This window comes from Sphaerodactylus townsendi, linkage group LG06, assembly GCF_021028975.2.
Source record: "Sphaerodactylus townsendi isolate TG3544 linkage group LG06, MPM_Stown_v2.3, whole genome shotgun sequence".
Classification (NCBI taxonomy): Eukaryota; Metazoa; Chordata; class Lepidosauria; order Squamata; family Sphaerodactylidae; genus Sphaerodactylus; species Sphaerodactylus townsendi.
In genome coordinates, this window is record NC_059430.1 from 7,787,470 (window position 1) to 7,806,233 (window position 18,764).

General features: G+C 47.7%; 1 protein-coding gene across 1 annotated transcript in view; it reads right to left on the reverse strand.

The window, feature by feature from the left end:
* Positions 1–18,764, reverse strand: part of LOC125435284 (collagen alpha-1(VII) chain-like) — a 158,518-nt gene that overhangs the window by 63,335 nt on the left and 76,419 nt on the right. Inside the window, exons 24-33 of the mRNA XM_048501472.1 lie at positions 18,159–18,239; positions 18,027–18,053; positions 16,527–16,571; positions 14,341–14,391; positions 11,372–11,467; positions 8,757–8,783; positions 6,676–6,729; positions 5,224–5,295; positions 3,335–3,394; positions 1,527–1,562 (exon numbers count right to left, since the gene is read on the reverse strand). Coding sequence (XP_048357429.1) covers positions 1,527–1,562; positions 3,335–3,394; positions 5,224–5,295; positions 6,676–6,729; positions 8,757–8,783; positions 11,372–11,467; positions 14,341–14,391; positions 16,527–16,571; positions 18,027–18,053; positions 18,159–18,239 — 549 coding nt within the window. The remainder of the gene's footprint in view (positions 1–1,526; positions 1,563–3,334; positions 3,395–5,223; positions 5,296–6,675; positions 6,730–8,756; positions 8,784–11,371; positions 11,468–14,340; positions 14,392–16,526; positions 16,572–18,026; positions 18,054–18,158; positions 18,240–18,764) is intronic.

Below are 18,764 nucleotides of genomic sequence, written 5' to 3' on the forward strand. Positions count from 1 at the left end.
TGACATAAACAACAGGGAAATCATATAACATTGGCACAAACATACACATACGTTCTTTGTGAACCTTATGGAGGTTTCTGAACCACACAAGTCTCCGTGTCCAGGCATGGAGCCAGTGTAGCCAGGCAACCTGACTCAGGAAAATATTTTGTTTATTTTCCTGGCGGTAACAATAGGATTTGAAGCAGGGCCAGCGCATTACGCCCCAAATGCTTCTTCATGAGCTCGGTGCTTCTCCATTTACACCACGAGCTCTTCCGCAATGTCTTCCGTGCATGCGCAGACGACCTCCGTTTCCTGCATTCTGATTGGCTGAATCTCCCCCCATTCTCCCCCCCACTCACTTTCACTATTTTAGTTTTAAGTGACTCTGAACACAAAACAAGCTCTGAGAATCAGCACCCCACTGTGAAGAATTCCCGACTGCACCAGAGCATTCCCCGTGGCAACAGAGGAGTTGGAAATGTTTAGTTTGGAGAAGAGAAGGTTAAGAGGTGGCATGATAGCCCTGTTTAGATATCTGAAGGGATGTCGTGTTGGTGAGGGAGCAAGCTTGTTTTCTGCTGCTGGTTCATGGTGAAGGAAAAGAGATCCCACCTAAACATCAGGAAAAACTTCCTGACAATAAGGGCTGTTCGACAGTGAAATGCACTACCTCGGAGTGTGGTGGAGTCTCCTTCTTTGGAGGTTTTTAAAGAGAGGCTGGATGGCCATCTGTCAGGAGTGCTTGGATTGTGTCTTCCTGAATGGCAGGGGGTTGGACTTGATGGCTCTTGTGGTCTCTTCCAACTCTATGTTGGAAGCTATGATTCTATGATCTTCCATCAAGCACTCCCAAGGCACACTTGCTCCGTTTCTGGTTCTCCAAGGTGAATGCAGCAAAGCATAGCAGATTGCCTGTTGCTTTATAACCCCCTTGGTTTTGCAAACCCAGAGGAAAAATGGATGTTTGCAAGCTCTCCCCTTGGAAGAACCACATATGGTCAGAACTGGGTAGTTGGCCACAGTATGATATTCTTTTTATACGCATCCTGTCAGGCATGTGGGTGAGTTCTATAGGGCAATCTCTTCTCTCTTTCTCACAATACTAGAACCAGGGAGCATTCATTGTAAATGCTGGGGGGAAGAATTAGGACTAATAAAAGGAAACACTTCTTCACGCAACGTGTGATTGGTGTTTGGAATATGCTGCCACAGGAGGTGGTGATGGCCACTCACCTGGATAACTTTAAAAAGGGCTTGGACAGATTTAAGGAGGAGAAGTCGATCTATGGCTACAAATCTTGATCCTCCTTGATCTGAGGTTGCAAATGCCTTAGCAGACCAGGTGCTCGGGAGCAGCAGCAGCAGAAGGCCATTGCTTTCACATCCTGCATGTGAGCTCCCAAAGGCATCTGATGGGCCACTGCGAGTAGCAGAGTGCTGGACTAGATGGACTCTGGTCCGATCCAGCAGGCTAGTTCTTATGTTCTTATGTTCTTAGGGCCCATCTCCAAAGGTTTGGCTGAGCATCATTGAAAACTTACCTTCTGTCCTTGGGGTCCGAGAAATCCCTGTAGCCCCTGTAAAGGAGAGAGAAAGGAATTCAAGTTGGAATGTTCCCAAATTTTTCACTGTTCCCAAATTTTGCCTTGGACCATTCCTTTCTTCAGCCCCCAAAGATCAGCAGCACAACTTTGACCTACAGTTGTAGGCAGATAGGCTTGGAGCTCCTGCTGAAAACGTTTTGGAGTTGTCCCAAGGTTTTTTAGCATGCTAGGCCAAGTACGTGTTGCTGGCAGCCAAGACCAAGCTAAATTCATGCTGCAGTATTCGTTGTTGTTATGTATGGACGTGAAAGTTGTACAGTGAAGGAAGCTGACAGGGAGAAAGTAGATTCCATTGAAATGTGTGGGAGGAGAGTTTTACGGATATTGTGGCCTGCCAAACAAACAAATAAGTAGGTTCTAGATCAAATCAAGCCTCAGTTGTCCCTAGAAGCTAAAATGACTAAACCAGGGGTAGGGAACCTGCGGCTCTCCAGATGTTCAGGAACTACAATTCCCATCAGCCTCTGTCAGCATGGCCAATTGGCCATGCTGGTAGGGGCTGATGGGAATTGTAGTTCCTGAACATCTGGAGAGCCGCAGGTTCCCTACCCCTGGACTAAATTGAGGCTATTGTACTTAATGAGAAGGCAAGAGTAACCGGAAAAGACAATAAAACTAACTTAGGAAAAGTCGAAGTGAGCACGAACAGAGGAACATCCAAAGTGAGATGGATTGACTCAATCAAGGATAATTTGTGCGGGGGGGGGGGGGCGGGTTATCTCCTTTCTCCTTTTAATAACATTGTGTTTTGGAGATTTATAACTTAATTTTAAATAATACAATTCTATTTTTGTGATCTCTGTGTTGTTAATATTGTTGTGATGCCAATGAAGGCTATGGAATGGAAATGTTAATTCACTGAGGAATTCCTCTGAGGAATTCCGTAAGGGCCAACATGCATATGGTTCTGCTGGTCATTTGATATATTCATCAACTGTAATAACCCCAGTGTTGTTATTTATGAGATTTATGTGCAATATATGTTGGGATGTGGTTTGCAGAACCTGTCTTTTTCAACTAGCCATTTTTATTCTGTACAATAGGTACACTTATTAAATATGTAAATATGTATTTTTATCTGGAATTGCTGCTATAATGTATTTTAATGAATTTTAATGTTTTATTGTTATACTGTAATTATGAGACCTTATATTGTATTTGTTTTATGTCTCATTGTACACTGCCCAGAGCCCTTTGGGGGTTGGGCGGTCTATTAAGCCGAATTAATAATGATGATGATGATGATGATGATGATGATGATGATGATGATGATGATGATGATGATGATGATGATGATGATGATGATGATGATGATGATGATGATGATGATGATGATAATAATAATAATAATAATAATAATAATAATAATAATAATAATAATAATAATAATAATATTGCACTGTAGGTAGCTGGACCCTTATAGAATTACCGATATTTTTCTTCCCTTCTTGCAATTCTTTTGCAAAGCGAGAAGGCGGAGAGTTATGGTGTTTGGCTCCACCTCGCATGGAAGCCATTTGGGGTTTGGTTCGACTTCTTGCAACTATGCAGACTGAGGTCCCTTCTGCACATGCAGAATAATGCCCTTTCAATCCACTGTCATAATTGTTTACAAGTGGATTTTGCTATTCTGTAAAATCCAGCCGCAAAGTGGATTGAAAGTGGATTGAAAGTGCATTATTCTGTATGTGCGGAAGGGGCCTGAGTATCAGTTTCAACAGCCTCATAAGAAAAGAAAAACCTACCTTTTCTCCATCTGTTCCCTTGAGCCCGGGAGGCCCGGGCACGCCAATTCCCACCTCGCCCTGGAAAGGAAGGAAGGAGAGGCTATTATACAAAACAATGTTGACAGTATTCTTGCCCTTCTTCAAACCCCTCTCTCCGCAGGCTCTGCGCTCCAAATCTCCAGGAATCTCCCAACATGGAGTTGGCAGCGCTATAGAGGATCTGCAACTGGAAAGGGCTTGCCACCACAACTTTTATTAATAAAGTGGGCATGTGATGAGGACAGAAGAAGAACTACTCAATCATTGGTGTGGTGACTAGCCTGGGGTGGGTAGGAATACAACTCACAAACAGGATTTATCACCTTCCTGATTTCCGGAGCAGCAGCGGCGTAATGCACCGCCCTTAGCCCTCCGGGGGAGGGCGGTATACAAGTTTAAGTAATACTAATACTAATACTAATACTACTAATACTACTAATACTACCATCCCAAAAATACTAGGGCAGCACTTGAAACATCTTCAAATTGACAAAATTAACATCTGTCAAATTCAGAAGGCAGCCCTGCTGGAATCCGCCTGAATACTACGCCGATACATTACAACTTCCTAGGCCTCTGGGTGAGGCTCGAATTGTAATGAAGGCCAACAACCAGCTAAAGATCTGGCAGCTGTGAAAACTACAACAACAACAACAACAACAACAACAACAACAATCCAGCATATTGATCTTGTTTGCTGTGTATAACTGTTTTTGTATCAATATAATAATAATAATAAATACTCTTTATAAGAGCAGGTGTACTATATTCTGGAGGAACTGGGTTTGATTCCCCGCTCTGCCACCTGAGCTTTGGAGACTTATCTGGGGAATTCAGATTTGTTTGTGCACTCCAACACACTCCAGCTGGGTGACCTTGGGCTAGTCACAGCTCTACAGAGTTCTCTCAGTCCCACCTACCTCACAGGGTGTTTGTTGTGAGGGGGGAAGGAAAAGGAGTTTGTAAGCCCCTTTGAGTCTCCTTGCAGGAGAGAAAGGGTGGATATCAATCCAACTCTTCTTCTGATTTTGCTAGCATGGTTGCCAATTTGGGGCTGGGAAATTCCTACAGATTTGCAGGTGATGTCTGGGGTGGGGAGGGTTTGGGAAAGGGCCTCAGCAGAGTTTTCTGCTGTAGAGTTCCCCTTCCCAAATAGTTGTTTTCTCCAGAGGAGCTGATCAGTTGTGTTTCCTGGAGATCTCCAGGTCCTGCCTGGACGTTGGCAACCCCACAATTGTTGCATCACCACCCCCAAATTGCAGCTTGCCCAATTATAATTTGCCCCATTTTTTCCAGACCATTTTTTCTGAGACATGAGAAATGATCTCAAACGCACTTTGGATTGGATCACTCACAAGGCCATCGGCAACGATAAAAGTCACAGTGAGTTTTATTTTATTTATTTATTTATCTATCAGTCTTATATACCGCCCAACCCCCGAAGGGCTCTGGGCGGTGAACAACATAAAATTACAAATACATAATAGACTTTAAATAATTTAAGTTAAAATGCAGCAAATAATAAACATCAATGCCCGCAACAATTCCTATTAGACCCTCCCAAGAGGGGAGAAAAAGAATGGGTCCCACAGATGGTAATGGGCCCGAAATACAGGAGGATGGAAGGGGCACACATATCAGCGGCTGGGCACTCCAAAGGCCCGGCGGAACAACTCCGTCTTGCAGGCCCTGCGGAACTCACCAAGATCCCGCAGGGCCCGGACAGCTGGAGGAAGAGTGTTCCACCAGGCAGGGGCAAGGGCTGTGAAAGTCCTGGCCCAGGTGGAGGCCAGCCGGGCCAGGTTGCCTTAGCTACCTGCCCTGTGCTGTCCTGAACTGTGAATTTAAGAATATTTTAGAACCAGTACCTTTTCACCCTTGGGCCCAGTCTCTCCAGGAGTGCCATCCAGTCCGATTGGCCCAGGTAGGCCGGCCTTTCCCTGGAGAAGACGAAGATGTGTTGCTTTTCACAACCTGTGGATCTGGTGAGCCATTCCAAACTCTGGAGAGCAATTTCATCAGCCGCAAGTCTGCAGCGGCTTGATTTCAGTTGAGCACAAAGGCCAAATGTTTATGCCAAAGCTTTCACAGAACAGATAGATTTGGGAGACTAATATGAATGGATTAAGCAAGGAGGAGTCTTCAAATATTTCCAATATCCGAGAACCCTGAAGGACTGCCAGAGCTCAGGTGAGGAAACTCCCATGTCAGACAAACCTGGCTGAAGTTTCACAGTTTATCTGGCCCATGTTCTTGGTACCATGTTTCCCCGAAAATAAGACAGTGTCTTATATTAATTTTTGCTCCCAAAGATGCGCTATGTCTTATTTTCAGGGGATGTCTTATTTTTGTGTTCTGTTCGTCGGGCATGCTTCTAAACAAAAACTTCTAAACAAAAACTACCCCTGCTTCTCACTTGCCTTGACAGCTTCTCACTTGCCTTGACAGCCCTTGTTGGGTCACCATAACTCGAAAGCTAAACAGGGTCAGTACTTGGATGGGAGATCACCAAGGCTGGCTCTGCAGAGGAAGACTATGGCAAACCACCTCTGCTTCCCGTTTTGTCTTGAATGCCCCTTGCTGAGATGGCCATAAGCAGAGGTGGGATCCAGCAGGTTCTCACCAGTTCCCGAGAGTGGGTTACTAATTATTTGTGTGTGCCGAGAGGGGGTTACTAACTGGGTCCGCTTTTCCGTTAGAAATCCCATTAGGTCCAAAAATCATCAAGTCCTGTTGTTTTCTATGTGGCTGGTTAGCGAAGGTAGAAAACAGGATAATTCTCCCTGCTGGGCTGTTTTAAAAACATGTTTTAGAAATACGGTAAAGTTCCTTGTTTAAGGAAAGTTTCCTTCTTTTGATTTCTAGAAACAAAATTAAGTATTTGAAAGTATTAAGTATTGGACAGGCAGTCAATTAGAGGAGAAGTAGTTGTTTCTGTTGGCAGTAGACGATAGGACTTGCTATAATGAGTTTAAATTATGGACAGAAAGATACCAGCTGGAAATTAGGAACTTTTTTTTTACAGTAAGAGTTTTTTACAGTAACAGAGAAATGATTAATGCCCCGCCCCCAGAATGCCCGGCCACGCCCCCGTCGTGCCCCGCCCCGCCCCGCCCCATTGGAGCCATGCCACTATTTGAATCCCACCACCACAGGAACCTGTTACTAAAATTTTTGGATCCCACCACTGGCCATAAGTCATGTGTGACTTGGTGGCACTTTACACACAAGGGGAAGGAATGTCTCCTCTTCCTAAAAGATATGAAATATCCCTTTGAAATTTCTACAGACCAGAAAGATGAATGAGAGGCAATACTCACAGTCTCTCCCACTTCGCCTTTATCTCCCTTGACGCCACTCTTCCCCCGAGGCCCCTGGGAAATACAAGGAACCGTTTTATCGCCTCGTTGTGTAGGGTTTCCAACCTCCAAGCAGTGGCTGGAGACCTTACAACTGATCTCCAAGCGACAGAAATCCATTCATCTGGAGGAATTGCCCACTTGGGAAGGTGGACTGTATGGCATTCTACTTCATTGAAGCCCCTCCCCTCCCAAATCCCACCCTTCTCAGCCCCACCCCCAGAATCTTCAGGTACTTCCTAAGCTATAGTGGGCAACCCTACGTTATGTCTTCTGAATCATCTTCTGACTTTGTTATCCTCTGGGGATCCGATGCTTCGATGCTTCAAAGCCTCGTGCTCAGAGGTGGGATCCAGCCGGTTCTCACAGGTTCCCGAGAGTAGGTTACTAATCATTTGTGTGTGCCGAGAGGAGGTTACTAATGGGTGGTTTTGCCACGTGATCTTTGCCTTCGTTACGCCCCTCCTCTCAGCAGTAGCGCGCAGAACTTGAAGCAGTCTAGCAGGAGGGGCACCGGCCTGCGCGGCAGCCTGCGCCTGCGTGCATTCGTTTCCCGCCCGAGGACCGGCGCAGCGGCAGCGTCCTTGCCACAGCCCCGCCCAAGAATGCCCCGCCCCTGGAATGCGCGGCCATGCCCCGTCGTGCCCCACCCAGCCCCACTGCCGCTACGCCACTGTTTGAATCCCACCACCATGGGAACCTGTTACTAAAATTTTTGGATCCCACCACTGCTTGTGCTGCAATTCTTCATAGGTCATGCACTTGAGGCGTTGAAGATATCACCCTTTAAAATAAATGTTCTTCAAGCTTGATGAAAATAAGCAGGTGAGATGATGGAGCAAACTCAGGAAATGGCACTGAGGAGGAAGTCCAGAGACTGCAGAGAGGCACGGGAAACCTGAGGGACCACCTCTCTCCATACTGCCCCATTCTGTCTCTCCGCTCCTTGGAGGGGAACCTTCTGGAGATCCCCGGCCCAAAGGACATCCAGCTGGCCTCTATGAGGGTCCGGGCCTTCTCGGTCCTGGCCCCTACCTGGTGGAACAAGCTCCCTATGGAAATCACGGCCCTGCGGAATCTGAATGAGTTCTACAGGGCCTGCAAGACAGAGCTGTTCCGCCAGGCTTTTCCATCTGACCAGCTATACTGAATCATCATGTCATATATTGGCCTCCTATGGGTTTGTGAGGGAAGTCGCCAAAGGTGGGATCCAGCAGGTTCTCACAGGTTCCCGAGAGTAGGTTGCTAATTATTTGTGTGTGCTGAGAGGGGGTTACTAATGGGTGATTTTGCCACGTGATTTTTGCCTTAGTTACGCCCCTCCTCTCAGCAGTAGCGCGCAGAACTGGAAGCAGTCTAGCAGGAGGTGGATACTACCGGCGCGTGCGTGGCAAAGCCTAGCGCCTGTGTGCACTTCAAGTTTCCCCGCCCAAGGACTTCCGGTGCAGCGGCCAAGGCTGCCCCGCCACAGCCCCGCCCCGGAATACCCCGCCCCCGGAATGCCTGGCCACGCCCCCGTCGTGCCCCGCCCAGCCCCATTGGCACTACGCCACAGTTTGAATCCCACCACCATGGGAACCTGCTACTAAAATTTGTGGATCCCACCACTGGAAGTCGCCGTTTCTCGGAATTTGGGTTTAATTGTTGTTGAAATTTTGATGATGTTTTATGGTTGTAGGGGTTTTAAGCCTTTATTGTTACCGGATTATTGTTTTACTGATTGTACGCTGCCCTGAGCCCTATGGGGATGGGCGGCCTAGGAATCTAAAAAACATACAAACATTTTAGAAAGACCACACAGCAAGTGGAAACACTTTGAATACGTTATCGGAAAAAGCATTGCTAAAATTATGGAGGCACATACAATGTTTTGAGGCTGGAAACAAAACGTCTGAGGCTAAAACCGTTGTGGAACACCTCGAGGAAAACATTTTTATTTCCTGCCTCAAAATGTTTTATTTTGATTGTGCAGAAAGAGCTATGAGCTAGTTTCCCCAAACTGATAAAAGTAGAAACTGGGAAGGAAGCAACCAGCCACTTACTCTAATACCAGGGTCTCCGGGCTCACCCTACAAGAGAGAAACGGGAAAAAAATGTTAAAACAACCTGAAAGTTTGGGAGGCCTGGCAGGGACGTAGGTATAGATTTTTTTATGGGGGGGTCGGGAGTGGGGCCACACCCGCCCCCACCCCTAGGGAATGGCCACGCCTCCCCAAGCCTAGCGCTTATAAAAGCAGCTCTCCGAGGTCGGGGATGGCAGACTCCCCTGCCCTGCCCTCCCCTGTCCCTCACCTCTGGGCAGAGGCATAGAGGGAAAATGGAGCCTGGTGCAAAATCTGAATTTTGCACACACACACACCCCGGGCAGCCGCTGTGATGCTGGAATCCACCCCCAAACAGCATCACTTTCAATGGTGTTTAAACTAGAGAGCCCAAATTCTCCTTTTAAATGCACCTTAAAGCTCCCTTTGGAAACAATGGAGGATGGGGGCACCCCCTTTGGGGCACTAAAATGTTTTTAAAACCCACAAACGGAGGGGCAGAGCTTCGGACATGAATGGGGGGGGTTTTCAAACCTGAGACCACCCCCCCTTACCTACATCCATGAGGCCTGGCCTAGTTCCTGCAATTTTCTCTTGTCCCAGACTTGGGACAATCACGCACGCAGGGCATGAGATATAGAACCTTGTCCGCGTTTACCTAAAGGTTTAAGCCCATTCAAGGATAGCTGTTGTTTTATTTTAAGCTGTTGCATCCTGCAACGCTCTGTTAAATTAGTTCTCAAAGCGGCTTCCAATTAGGGATGTCACTGAATTCTGTGCTTTGAGAAGTTTCCATTTCTGACATGGAGTTTAGAATCATAGAATCGGAGCTGAAAGGGTTCATAGAGGCAGTGGTGGGATTCAGCCGGTTCACACCACTTCGGCAGAACCAGTTGTTAAAATGGTGAGGCCAGCTAACCCAACCCTCTACTCAATGCAGAATCAGCTTAGAGCCGTGGTGACGAACCTATGGCTCTCCAGAGGTTCCTGGACTACAAATCCCATCAGCCCCTGCCAGCTTACTATTTCTGTTCTATGAAATATTTACTTTGAGTAATATCTATAGCTTATATTTCTTTTTTAAAAAATGAATAAATAAAGCATATATACAAAAAAGAAAGTGCATTTTTCTGCCTGTATGGAAGGGGCCTACTACGGTATATTGATGCGTATCAGCAGAGGTGGGATCCAGCAGGTTCTCACCGGTTCCCGAGAGTGGGTTACCAATTATTTGTGTGTACCGAGAGGGGGTTACTAATTGGGTCCGCTTTTCCATCTCCACGCCCTCGCCTCCCCGAGAGGCATCCTGCCTTTGAACGTGAAGGTCCCATATAGCAATTGCGACTAATAATGTAACTCCCTGAACTGGGTTAATCCCTTCCAGGTACTGCAATTCATGGATTCTCAGCCTTTCGTACCTTTTATCTTACCAGTCTCTATCTGTGTGTTTCACCATTGCTGTGTTCAGATTTGTGAGTTGGGGCATTTTCTATAATGTGATGATGATTTAGAAATGACCTGGTACAAAAACAATTTGGGGGGTCATGGTGGGGTGGCTGCCCATGGGGGGGGCATCCAACTCAGGTTTTCCCCAGAGCTCAGGTTTGCCTAGGTACGCCTCTGCCCCCTTTGCTGGGGGGGGGGGGCTGGCAAGGGAACCTGTTACTAAAATTTTTGGATCCCACCACTGCCTATCAGTGTAAGCACTCTCTGACTGTATACTTTTCGCACCATCACATCATGTGCAAGAGCCCAAGCTTGTTTCTGCTCATTTTCAGATGACTGTTTGTCTCCAGACTCCTGTAGTCCTACAGTTCATCGGGTGCCCCATCCTGTTGACTGCACTTTGTTTGTTTGTTTGTTTGTTTGTTTGTTTATTAAACTTATAGGCTGCCTCATCCCCGAAGGGCTCGAGGCGGCTCACAATACGGCTGTTCTAACGAACAGCAAATCAACAACTTAAAAACTTAAACCCCTTAAAACCCTATGCAGCATAAATTAAAGCAACAAACGTTTTTAAAACAAAAGTTGTTTAAAAAAGGCGCCTGAACTAAGGCCAAAAGGAGGGCGCGAATAGGCAGGGCCCGCGATGGCATCAGTGGATCAGGCCCAACCAGAATAGAAAAGATGGAAACAGGCAGACTCAGATTCGGTGGAGGGCAGTAGGGCCATGGCCGGCCCCTCCAAAAGCCCGGTGGAATAGCTCCGTCTTACAGGCCCTGTGGAACTCACTAAGGTCCCGCAGGGCCCAGACAGCTGGAGGTAGAGCATTCCACGAGGCAGGGGCTAGAGCTTAACTTACTCCATGTAATCCTCCTGGAGGAGGATTAACTTACTCCATGTAATCCTCCTGGAGTCTCAGCAAGAAAGGCGGACTATAACTAAGCAAAATAATAACAATAACAGTACAGTGTAGGAATTAAGAAAACAATTCCTGCTGCAGGGACAAAAAAAGCCAGAAACGTCTTGCAACCTCTGAGGAGGGTGAGTCAATTGACAGAAATTTCCAAATGTCAACCATTTCAGGGTATTGCTGGGGTTTGCCCTGAATTCAGCATACTTGGACGGCTGTCCCACCTTTAGTTCACTTGCCCTGGGTGGAGTAGCACACATACCTTGACTGACCGTCCAGGGGGTCCCTGTGGTCCCGGTAATCCGGGTAATCCTGGTGGGCCTGGCACGCCAGGGACTCCCGGCTGACCCTTCTGCCCCTGAAATGGTTAAATGCAAACCTTTGAGCCACAAGATGCATCCCAAAACTCATAGAATCATAGAATAGAATCATACCGTTGAAAGAAACCCCAATGGCCCAACTTTCGGCCATTCAGGAAGACATAATCAAAGCCCTCCTGACAGATAGCCATCCAGCCTCTGTTTAGCCCCCACCACCCAAAGAAGGAGACTCCACCACCCGGCAAGGCAGTGGATTCCACTGTGAAACAGCCCTTACCGTCAGGAAGTTCTTCCAACATTTAGAAGGAATCTCTTTTCCTGTCCTTGGAATCCATTACTCATTAGTCTCTGGAGCAGCAGAAAACAAGCTTGCTCCCTCTTCAACATGACTTCCCTTCATATATTGAAGCGTGACTATCATGTCAGCCCTTAACCTTCTCTTCTCCAGGCTACACATACTCAGCTCCCTAAGTCTCTCCTCATGGGGCATGGATTCCAGACCTTTTTGCCATTTGGGTCACCCTCCTCCGGACCTGTTCCAGCTTGTCAATATCCTTCTTAAGTTGTGGTGCCCAGAATTGGACACAGTATTCCAGATGAGGTCTGACCAATGCAGAACAGAGTGGTACAATTACGTCCCCCAGTCTAGACACTACACTCCTATTGATGCATCCCATAATTCTGTGGTGGCGAACCTATGGCACTCAAGATGTTCATGGACTACAATTCCCATCAGCCCCTGCCAGCATGGCCAATTGTTCATGGACTACAGATTTCATGGACTACAATTCCCATCAGCCCCTGCCAGCATGGCCAATTGTTCATGGACTACAAATGTTCATGGACTACAATTCCCATCAGCCCCTGCCAGCATGGCCAATTGTTCATGGACTACAGATGTTCATGGACTACAATTCCCATCAGCCCCTGCCAGCATGGCCAATTGTTCATGGACTATAGATGTTCATGGACTACAATTCACATCAGCCCCTGCCAGCATGGCCAATTGGCCATGCTGGCAGGGGCTGATGGGAGTTGTAGTCTATGAACATCTGGAGTGCCATAGGTTCGCCACCACTGGCATAATTGCATTGACTTTCTTGGCTGCCGCATCACATTGGTGACTCATGTTCCATTTGGGGTCTGCTAAGACTCCACCATTCATGGAGGAGTGAAAAATTGAACCCGGTTTTCCAGATTAGAGTCCACCTGCTCTTGACCACTACACCATGCTGGCTCTCTTGGAGACAGCCTGGGTCATTCAAGTCCAAATGAAATTCAGTACATTTGCCAAATTTGGTATTTCAGCAAAAGCTTGGTTCATTTTGAACAGTTTCTTTCCACTGAATATGTTGCTCCTGGTCCTAGTCTCTGGAGCCGCAGAAAACAAGCTTGCTCTCTCACCAACATGACATCCCTTCAAATATCTAAACGTGGCTATCATGTCCCCCCTTAACTTTCACTTCTCCAGACTAAACATCCCCAGCTCCCTAAGTCTCTCCTCGTAGGCACTGGCGTACCTGCCTAGGGACATGGGGTACCCCTTGTCCCCGGGCGCATCGATTGAGGTCACGTGGGGGGCGCCAAAACATCCTCCTACACAGGGAGGGATTGAGCCCTAGCAAGCAGGCACTGAAGCAGCCGACTGCTTCCAGTGGCTGCCGTAGCCCCGCCCACTCTGTACGGTGGCCTGGAGGGTCCAGGGGGCGGGGGAGAAGTCCCACTGGGCTCCCAGGAGCAGGACTGGGGAGCTCCGCCTCCCCTCCCTCTGACCCAGCGTGCCTTATTCGCCTTAAATTAAGTGTGGCATGACTCAGAAGCCTTCTCCCCGGCAGCCGGGGCCTGCAGGCACAGGAAAAGGCAAGCTGAGCAGGGAGCCCAGAAGCAGCAGCAGAACTGAAGATGATGCTGACGTTTGCTTGGTAAACCTTCAGATGGGGGTGTGACTTGTGAGAGATTTACATGCTTAGAACTTAATTCCCACTTGCACTGGCTTGGAGCTGTTTCTCAGGCTAGCAGCCTACCTCACAGGGTTGGTGTGAGGACACAATTAGGAAAGTGGTGGGGAGGGGGCCATGCCTGTTTTGCTGGGGGTAGGAGGTGATTTGTGAGAGATGATGCTGATGTTTGCTTGGTAAACCTTCAGATGGGGGTGTGACTTGTGAGAGATTTACATGCTTAAAAGTTAATTCCCACTTGCACTGGCTTGGAGCTCTTTCTGAGGCTAACAACCTACCTCATAGGGTTGGTGTGAGGACACAATTAGGAAAGAGAGTTGGTGGGGAGAAAGCCATGTATGTTTTGCTGGTGGTGGGAGGTGTTTTGTGAGCTGGTGCAAAAAATCATTGTTTGGTCGTTGTGGGGGAGGGTGGTCGTCCATACCTGGGGGGGGGTGAGGGGGCACCAAACTCAGATTTTGTCCCCGGGCTCCAGTTTGCCTAGATTCGCCCCTGCTCGTAGGGCATGGATTCCAGACCATTCACCATTTTGGGTGCCCTCCTCTGGACCCGTTCCAGCTTGTCAATATCCTCCCTGAATTGTGGTGCCCAGAACTGGACACAGTATTCCAGGTGAGGCCTAACCAATGCACAGTAGAGAGGTACAATCACATCCCTCAATCTAGACACTACACTCCTATTGATACAGCCCAGAATCACATTGGCTTTCTTGACTGCCGGAGGAGAAACATTAGACGTGGGAGAAACGTTAGGAGCAAAAACTACCAGACCACAGTGAGAAAGCCCAGAAAACCACAATACCCACTTGATTATGGCCATGAAACCCTTTGACAATATAAATATTCAACTGGAATTGACAGTAGCGACAGCAACCATCACCGCTTTAAAGTGAGCACATAAATAGTTAGTTCATTATTAGGGATAATAAAAACCTTCATTTTCTTTCTACTTACAGTTTGCCCAGGAATGACCTCCACACCACCCAAGACGTATCCTGGCTCCCCCTGCAACACAGGAAATGGGGGAGGGAGTCAAGATTCTGTGAGAACCTGTTGATGTTTCAGTTTTTTCCAAACCTCGCCATGGATCTTTGGGGTGGGCAGGGAGAAGGAGACATGGACCCCTTCTGCACATGCAGAATAATGCACTTTCAATCCACTTTCAGTGCACTTTGCAGCTGGACTTTACTCTGGCCCTTTTCCCACTTACCTTTGTCCGAGGGTTGCTGCGCGCAATTCCCAGCGCGCGTAATTCCTGGAGTGCGCCCCGGCTTCCCCACGACCCCGCGATCTGCGCAGGGTCATCAAAAGGCACCATTTCAAAAGGCGCCAGGAATTACGCATGCTGAGGGGGTGCGAGAGAGTCAGCGTCGGGGCGGCTGCGTTCTCGCTGCCCCTGAAGTGGGGAGTGCAGCTGGACCCCGCGCTACTTGAGGAGAGTAGCGCGGGGCTTAAGGTAAGTGGGGAAAGGGCCTCTGTGGAATAGCAAAATCCACTGGCAAACAATTGTGAAAGTGGATTGAAAGTGCATTATTTTGTATGTGCTGAAGGGGCCATGGGAAATCTCCTTTTACCTCTGGGAATGAAAATGCTTTCTCACCCTCTAGCCAGGTAGCACCTGTCTTATCTAAGAGGTGACTTTGAAGATCCCACTTTTCTTAGAACATTGCTATACTCAGTTCCACCAAAAGATGATGTTAGAATTATATAATCCTCCACCACAGAACAAAGCATGCCGGACTCTTCCTAGGACCCAGTGGCTACATAGCACTGATCTCCCCATCCATTTGAAAGTTTGAAAGTAAAATATATTTGGGCATAAAAGCTCTTGTATCAAAGTACCATGTTCAGTAATGCACAAAATAATGGTTTTGATTTGTGGGGAAAGGGCCCTTGACATAAAATCATAGAATCATAGAGTTGGAAGAGACCACAAGGGCCATCCAGTCCAACCCCTTGCCATGCAGGAACACAAAATCCAAGCACTCCTGACATATGTTCATCCAGCCTCTCTTTAAAAACTCCAAAGGAGGAGACTCCACCACACTCCAGGGCAGTGAATTCCACTGTCGAAGAAGAAGAAGAGTTTGGATTTCTATCCCCCCTTTCTCTCCTGCAGGAGACTCAAAGGGGCTGACAATCTCCTTGCCCTTCCCCCCTCACAACAAACACCCTGTGAGGTAGGTGGGGCTGAGAGAGCTCCGAGAAGCTGTGACTAGCCCAAGGTCACCCAGCTGGCGTGTGTGGGAGTGTACAGGCTAATCTGAATTCCCCAGATAAGCCTCCACAGCTCAGGCGGCAGAGCGGGGAATCAAACCCGGTTCCTCCAGATTAGATACACGAGCTCTTAACCTCCTACGCCACTGCTGCTCTGACAGTCAGAAAGTTCTTCCTATTGTTTAGGAGGGATTTATTTTCCTGCACCTTGAACCCATTACTCCTGGTCCTAGTCTCTGGAGCAGCAGAAAACAAGCTAGCTCTTTCTTCGACATGGCATCCCTTCAAATATTTAAACATGGTTATCATGTCCCCCCTTAACCTTTGCTTCTCCAGACTACACGTCCCCAGCTCCCCAAGTCTGTCTTCGTGGGGCATGGATTCCAGAACTTTTAGATCCATGGATGGCCAGAACTAATCCTTCTGCATGCAAACCAGGAGTTCCAACACAAAGCTGCAGGCTTTCTAGAGAACTTAAGACATTTTACGGGCTTCTGAAATTGTACTGACTAAGACACATATGTTAACAAGAACAGGAAGTTCATTAACGAGATTTAGATCCCAAAGAAGAAGAAGAAGAAGAAGGAGGAGGAGGAGGAGGAGGAGGAGGAGGAGGAGGAGGAGGAGGAGGAGGAGAAGAGTTTGGATTTATATCCCCCCTTCCTCTCCTGCAGGAGACTCAAAGGGGCTTACAATCTCCTTGCCCTTCCCCTCTCACAACAAACACCCTGTGAGGTGGGTGGGGCTGAGAGAGCTCCAAGAAGCTGTGACTAGCCCAAGGTCACCCAGCTGGTGTGTGTGGGAGTGTACAGGCTGATCTGAATTCCCCAGAGAAGCCTCCACAGCTCAGGCGGCAGAGCTGGGAATCAAACCCGGTTCCTCCAGATTAGATACACGAGCTCTCAACCTCCTACGCCACTTACTCTATCGCCTTTTGGTCCCCCGGGACCCGGGTAGCCAGGTGGCCCCTAAAATGCAAAGCAAAGAAGGGAAGCTTAGTTTGCTGTTTTAAAATATCTAACAGTAAGAACCGTCATGCAATAGAAGTATGCTTGTATACGAAAGTTGACACCAAGAATAAAACTTGGTTGATCTTAAAGGTGGCACTGGACTCAAAGCTTTTTCCTGATGCGATAAGAAAGTTGGCTCAAGCATTTCAGTTTGGCCCAGTTTTGCCCTGATCTGAGCCATTCATTTAGACCTTTAACTATTGCGCTATTGATTTTACTTGTAATTTGAGAATTTTAGGTAATTAGGGAACTATTTCTTCTTGTACTAATTTTAACAATACTTGTATTTGGAACATCAGTCAGTGGGCTATGGATATGCGTATGCTCAGAGGTGGGATCCAGCAGGTTCTCACAGGTTCCCGAGAGTAGGTTACTAATTGTTTGTGTGTGCCGAGAGGGGGTTACTAATTGGTGATTTTGCCACGTGATTTTTGCCTTAGTTACGCCCCTCCTCTCAGCAGTAGCGCGCAGAACTTGAAGCAGTCTAGCAGGAGGTGCACCGGCGTGCGTGGCAGCCTGCGCCTGCGTGCATTCGTTTCCCGCCCAAGGACTGGCGCAGCGGCTGCGTCCTTGCCACAGCCCCGCCCAGGAATGCCCCGCCCCCGGAATGCCCGGCCATGCCCCCAGAATGCCCCACCCAGCCCCATTGGCTCCACGCCACAGTTTGAATCCCACCACCATGGGAACCTGTTACTAAAATGTTTGGATCCAACCCCTGTGTATGCTAGTCTATGACTGCAAGTTGAAATATAGATTAATTAGTATCATATTTGATCAAGAGGACCAGAGTGGGGCAGGGATGTGGAGTTGTCCCACAATCTGATCGGCTGCAGCTGCGTCGCTGCATATGTGCAACACACAAAAGAGAAAAAAAGAAGGGACCCCCCCCCCCCACCTCCCTCCCCTGCAACCGCCAGGCAATAATGAACATGTTGCTGTAGATTGGTCATGCCCGCTGCCACAGGGGGGAAATGCGCTTGGGGGACTTGGTGCACTGTAACTAATACAAAGAAATAGACTCTAGTTTTTAACTGAGAACAGAGCGTGCACCCCCTCCCCCGACGCATTTATTTTTTCCATCTCATTTTTGTTTCCATCTATGCTACCCTCCTAGGGAGGAGTCCGGCCGTTCCCTCCTTTTAGGGAGGCTCCTAATAAATTGGGGTTTGGGACGCCTGATATTTTTGCACTGGCCGCTGTTTTTAATGGATTTTATTGGATTTTAGCAAACGTAATGATTGTTATGTGGTCACTATTGTGAACCTTATGATATATTGTATAGATGTGGATATTGTTGTGCACCGCCCAGAGCCCCTCGGGGATGGGGCGGTCTACAAATCCAAACAATAAATAAAAAAAATTGAATTTAAAAAAGGACACTGGTGGATAAAAGGTGGCATTTTACTAACTTACAAGTTCACCCGGGATTCCAGGGAGGCCCTGCCAAACAATAACAGAGAAATAAAATTAGATTAATTTAATTTTGGGTGGGGGCAAGCTAATTTTGTTTTTAAAGATGCTTTAATTCAATCTCCAATGAATTACCATCAGTCCGGGGGACCCGGGGGGTCCAGTTCGGCCCGGCCTACCGGGCAAGCCAGGAATTCCGTCTTTCCCGGGAAGTCCCTGTAAAATGTTGGCAAGCAAGAAGAATTCGATTGAAGAGCCTTTTGAGAGGGGAAAACTGCAAAATGTTGTCTTTCTGGCCCAGAGTTGGACACCCCTGTTCTAGCCCAGCGATGGGAACCTTTTCGAGGCCGAGTGCCCAAATTGCAACCCAAAACCCACTTATTTATCGCAAAGTGCCAACACGGCAATTTAACCTGAGTAGTTAGGTTTTAGTTTAGAAAAATGGTTGGCTCCAAGGCGCGCGTTACTCGGGAGATAGCTTGGCGGTAGTTAGTGGCTTTGCTTTGAAGCAACCGTGCAACTCTTCCAACAGGTGAATCACGACTCTAGGAGGGTTTACTCAGAAGCAAACCCCATTGCCAGCAACCGAGCTTACTCCCTGGTAAAGGATCCTGCTTTAGTTCTTCGCATGAAAATCAGTGAGGTTTAACAGTGCTTAACAGGGTTACCAACACTGCTTCCTCAAAACTAGGTCTTAGGTTTAATGCTAATAATTGAGCCCAGCGGCCCAGGCCAGCCTAG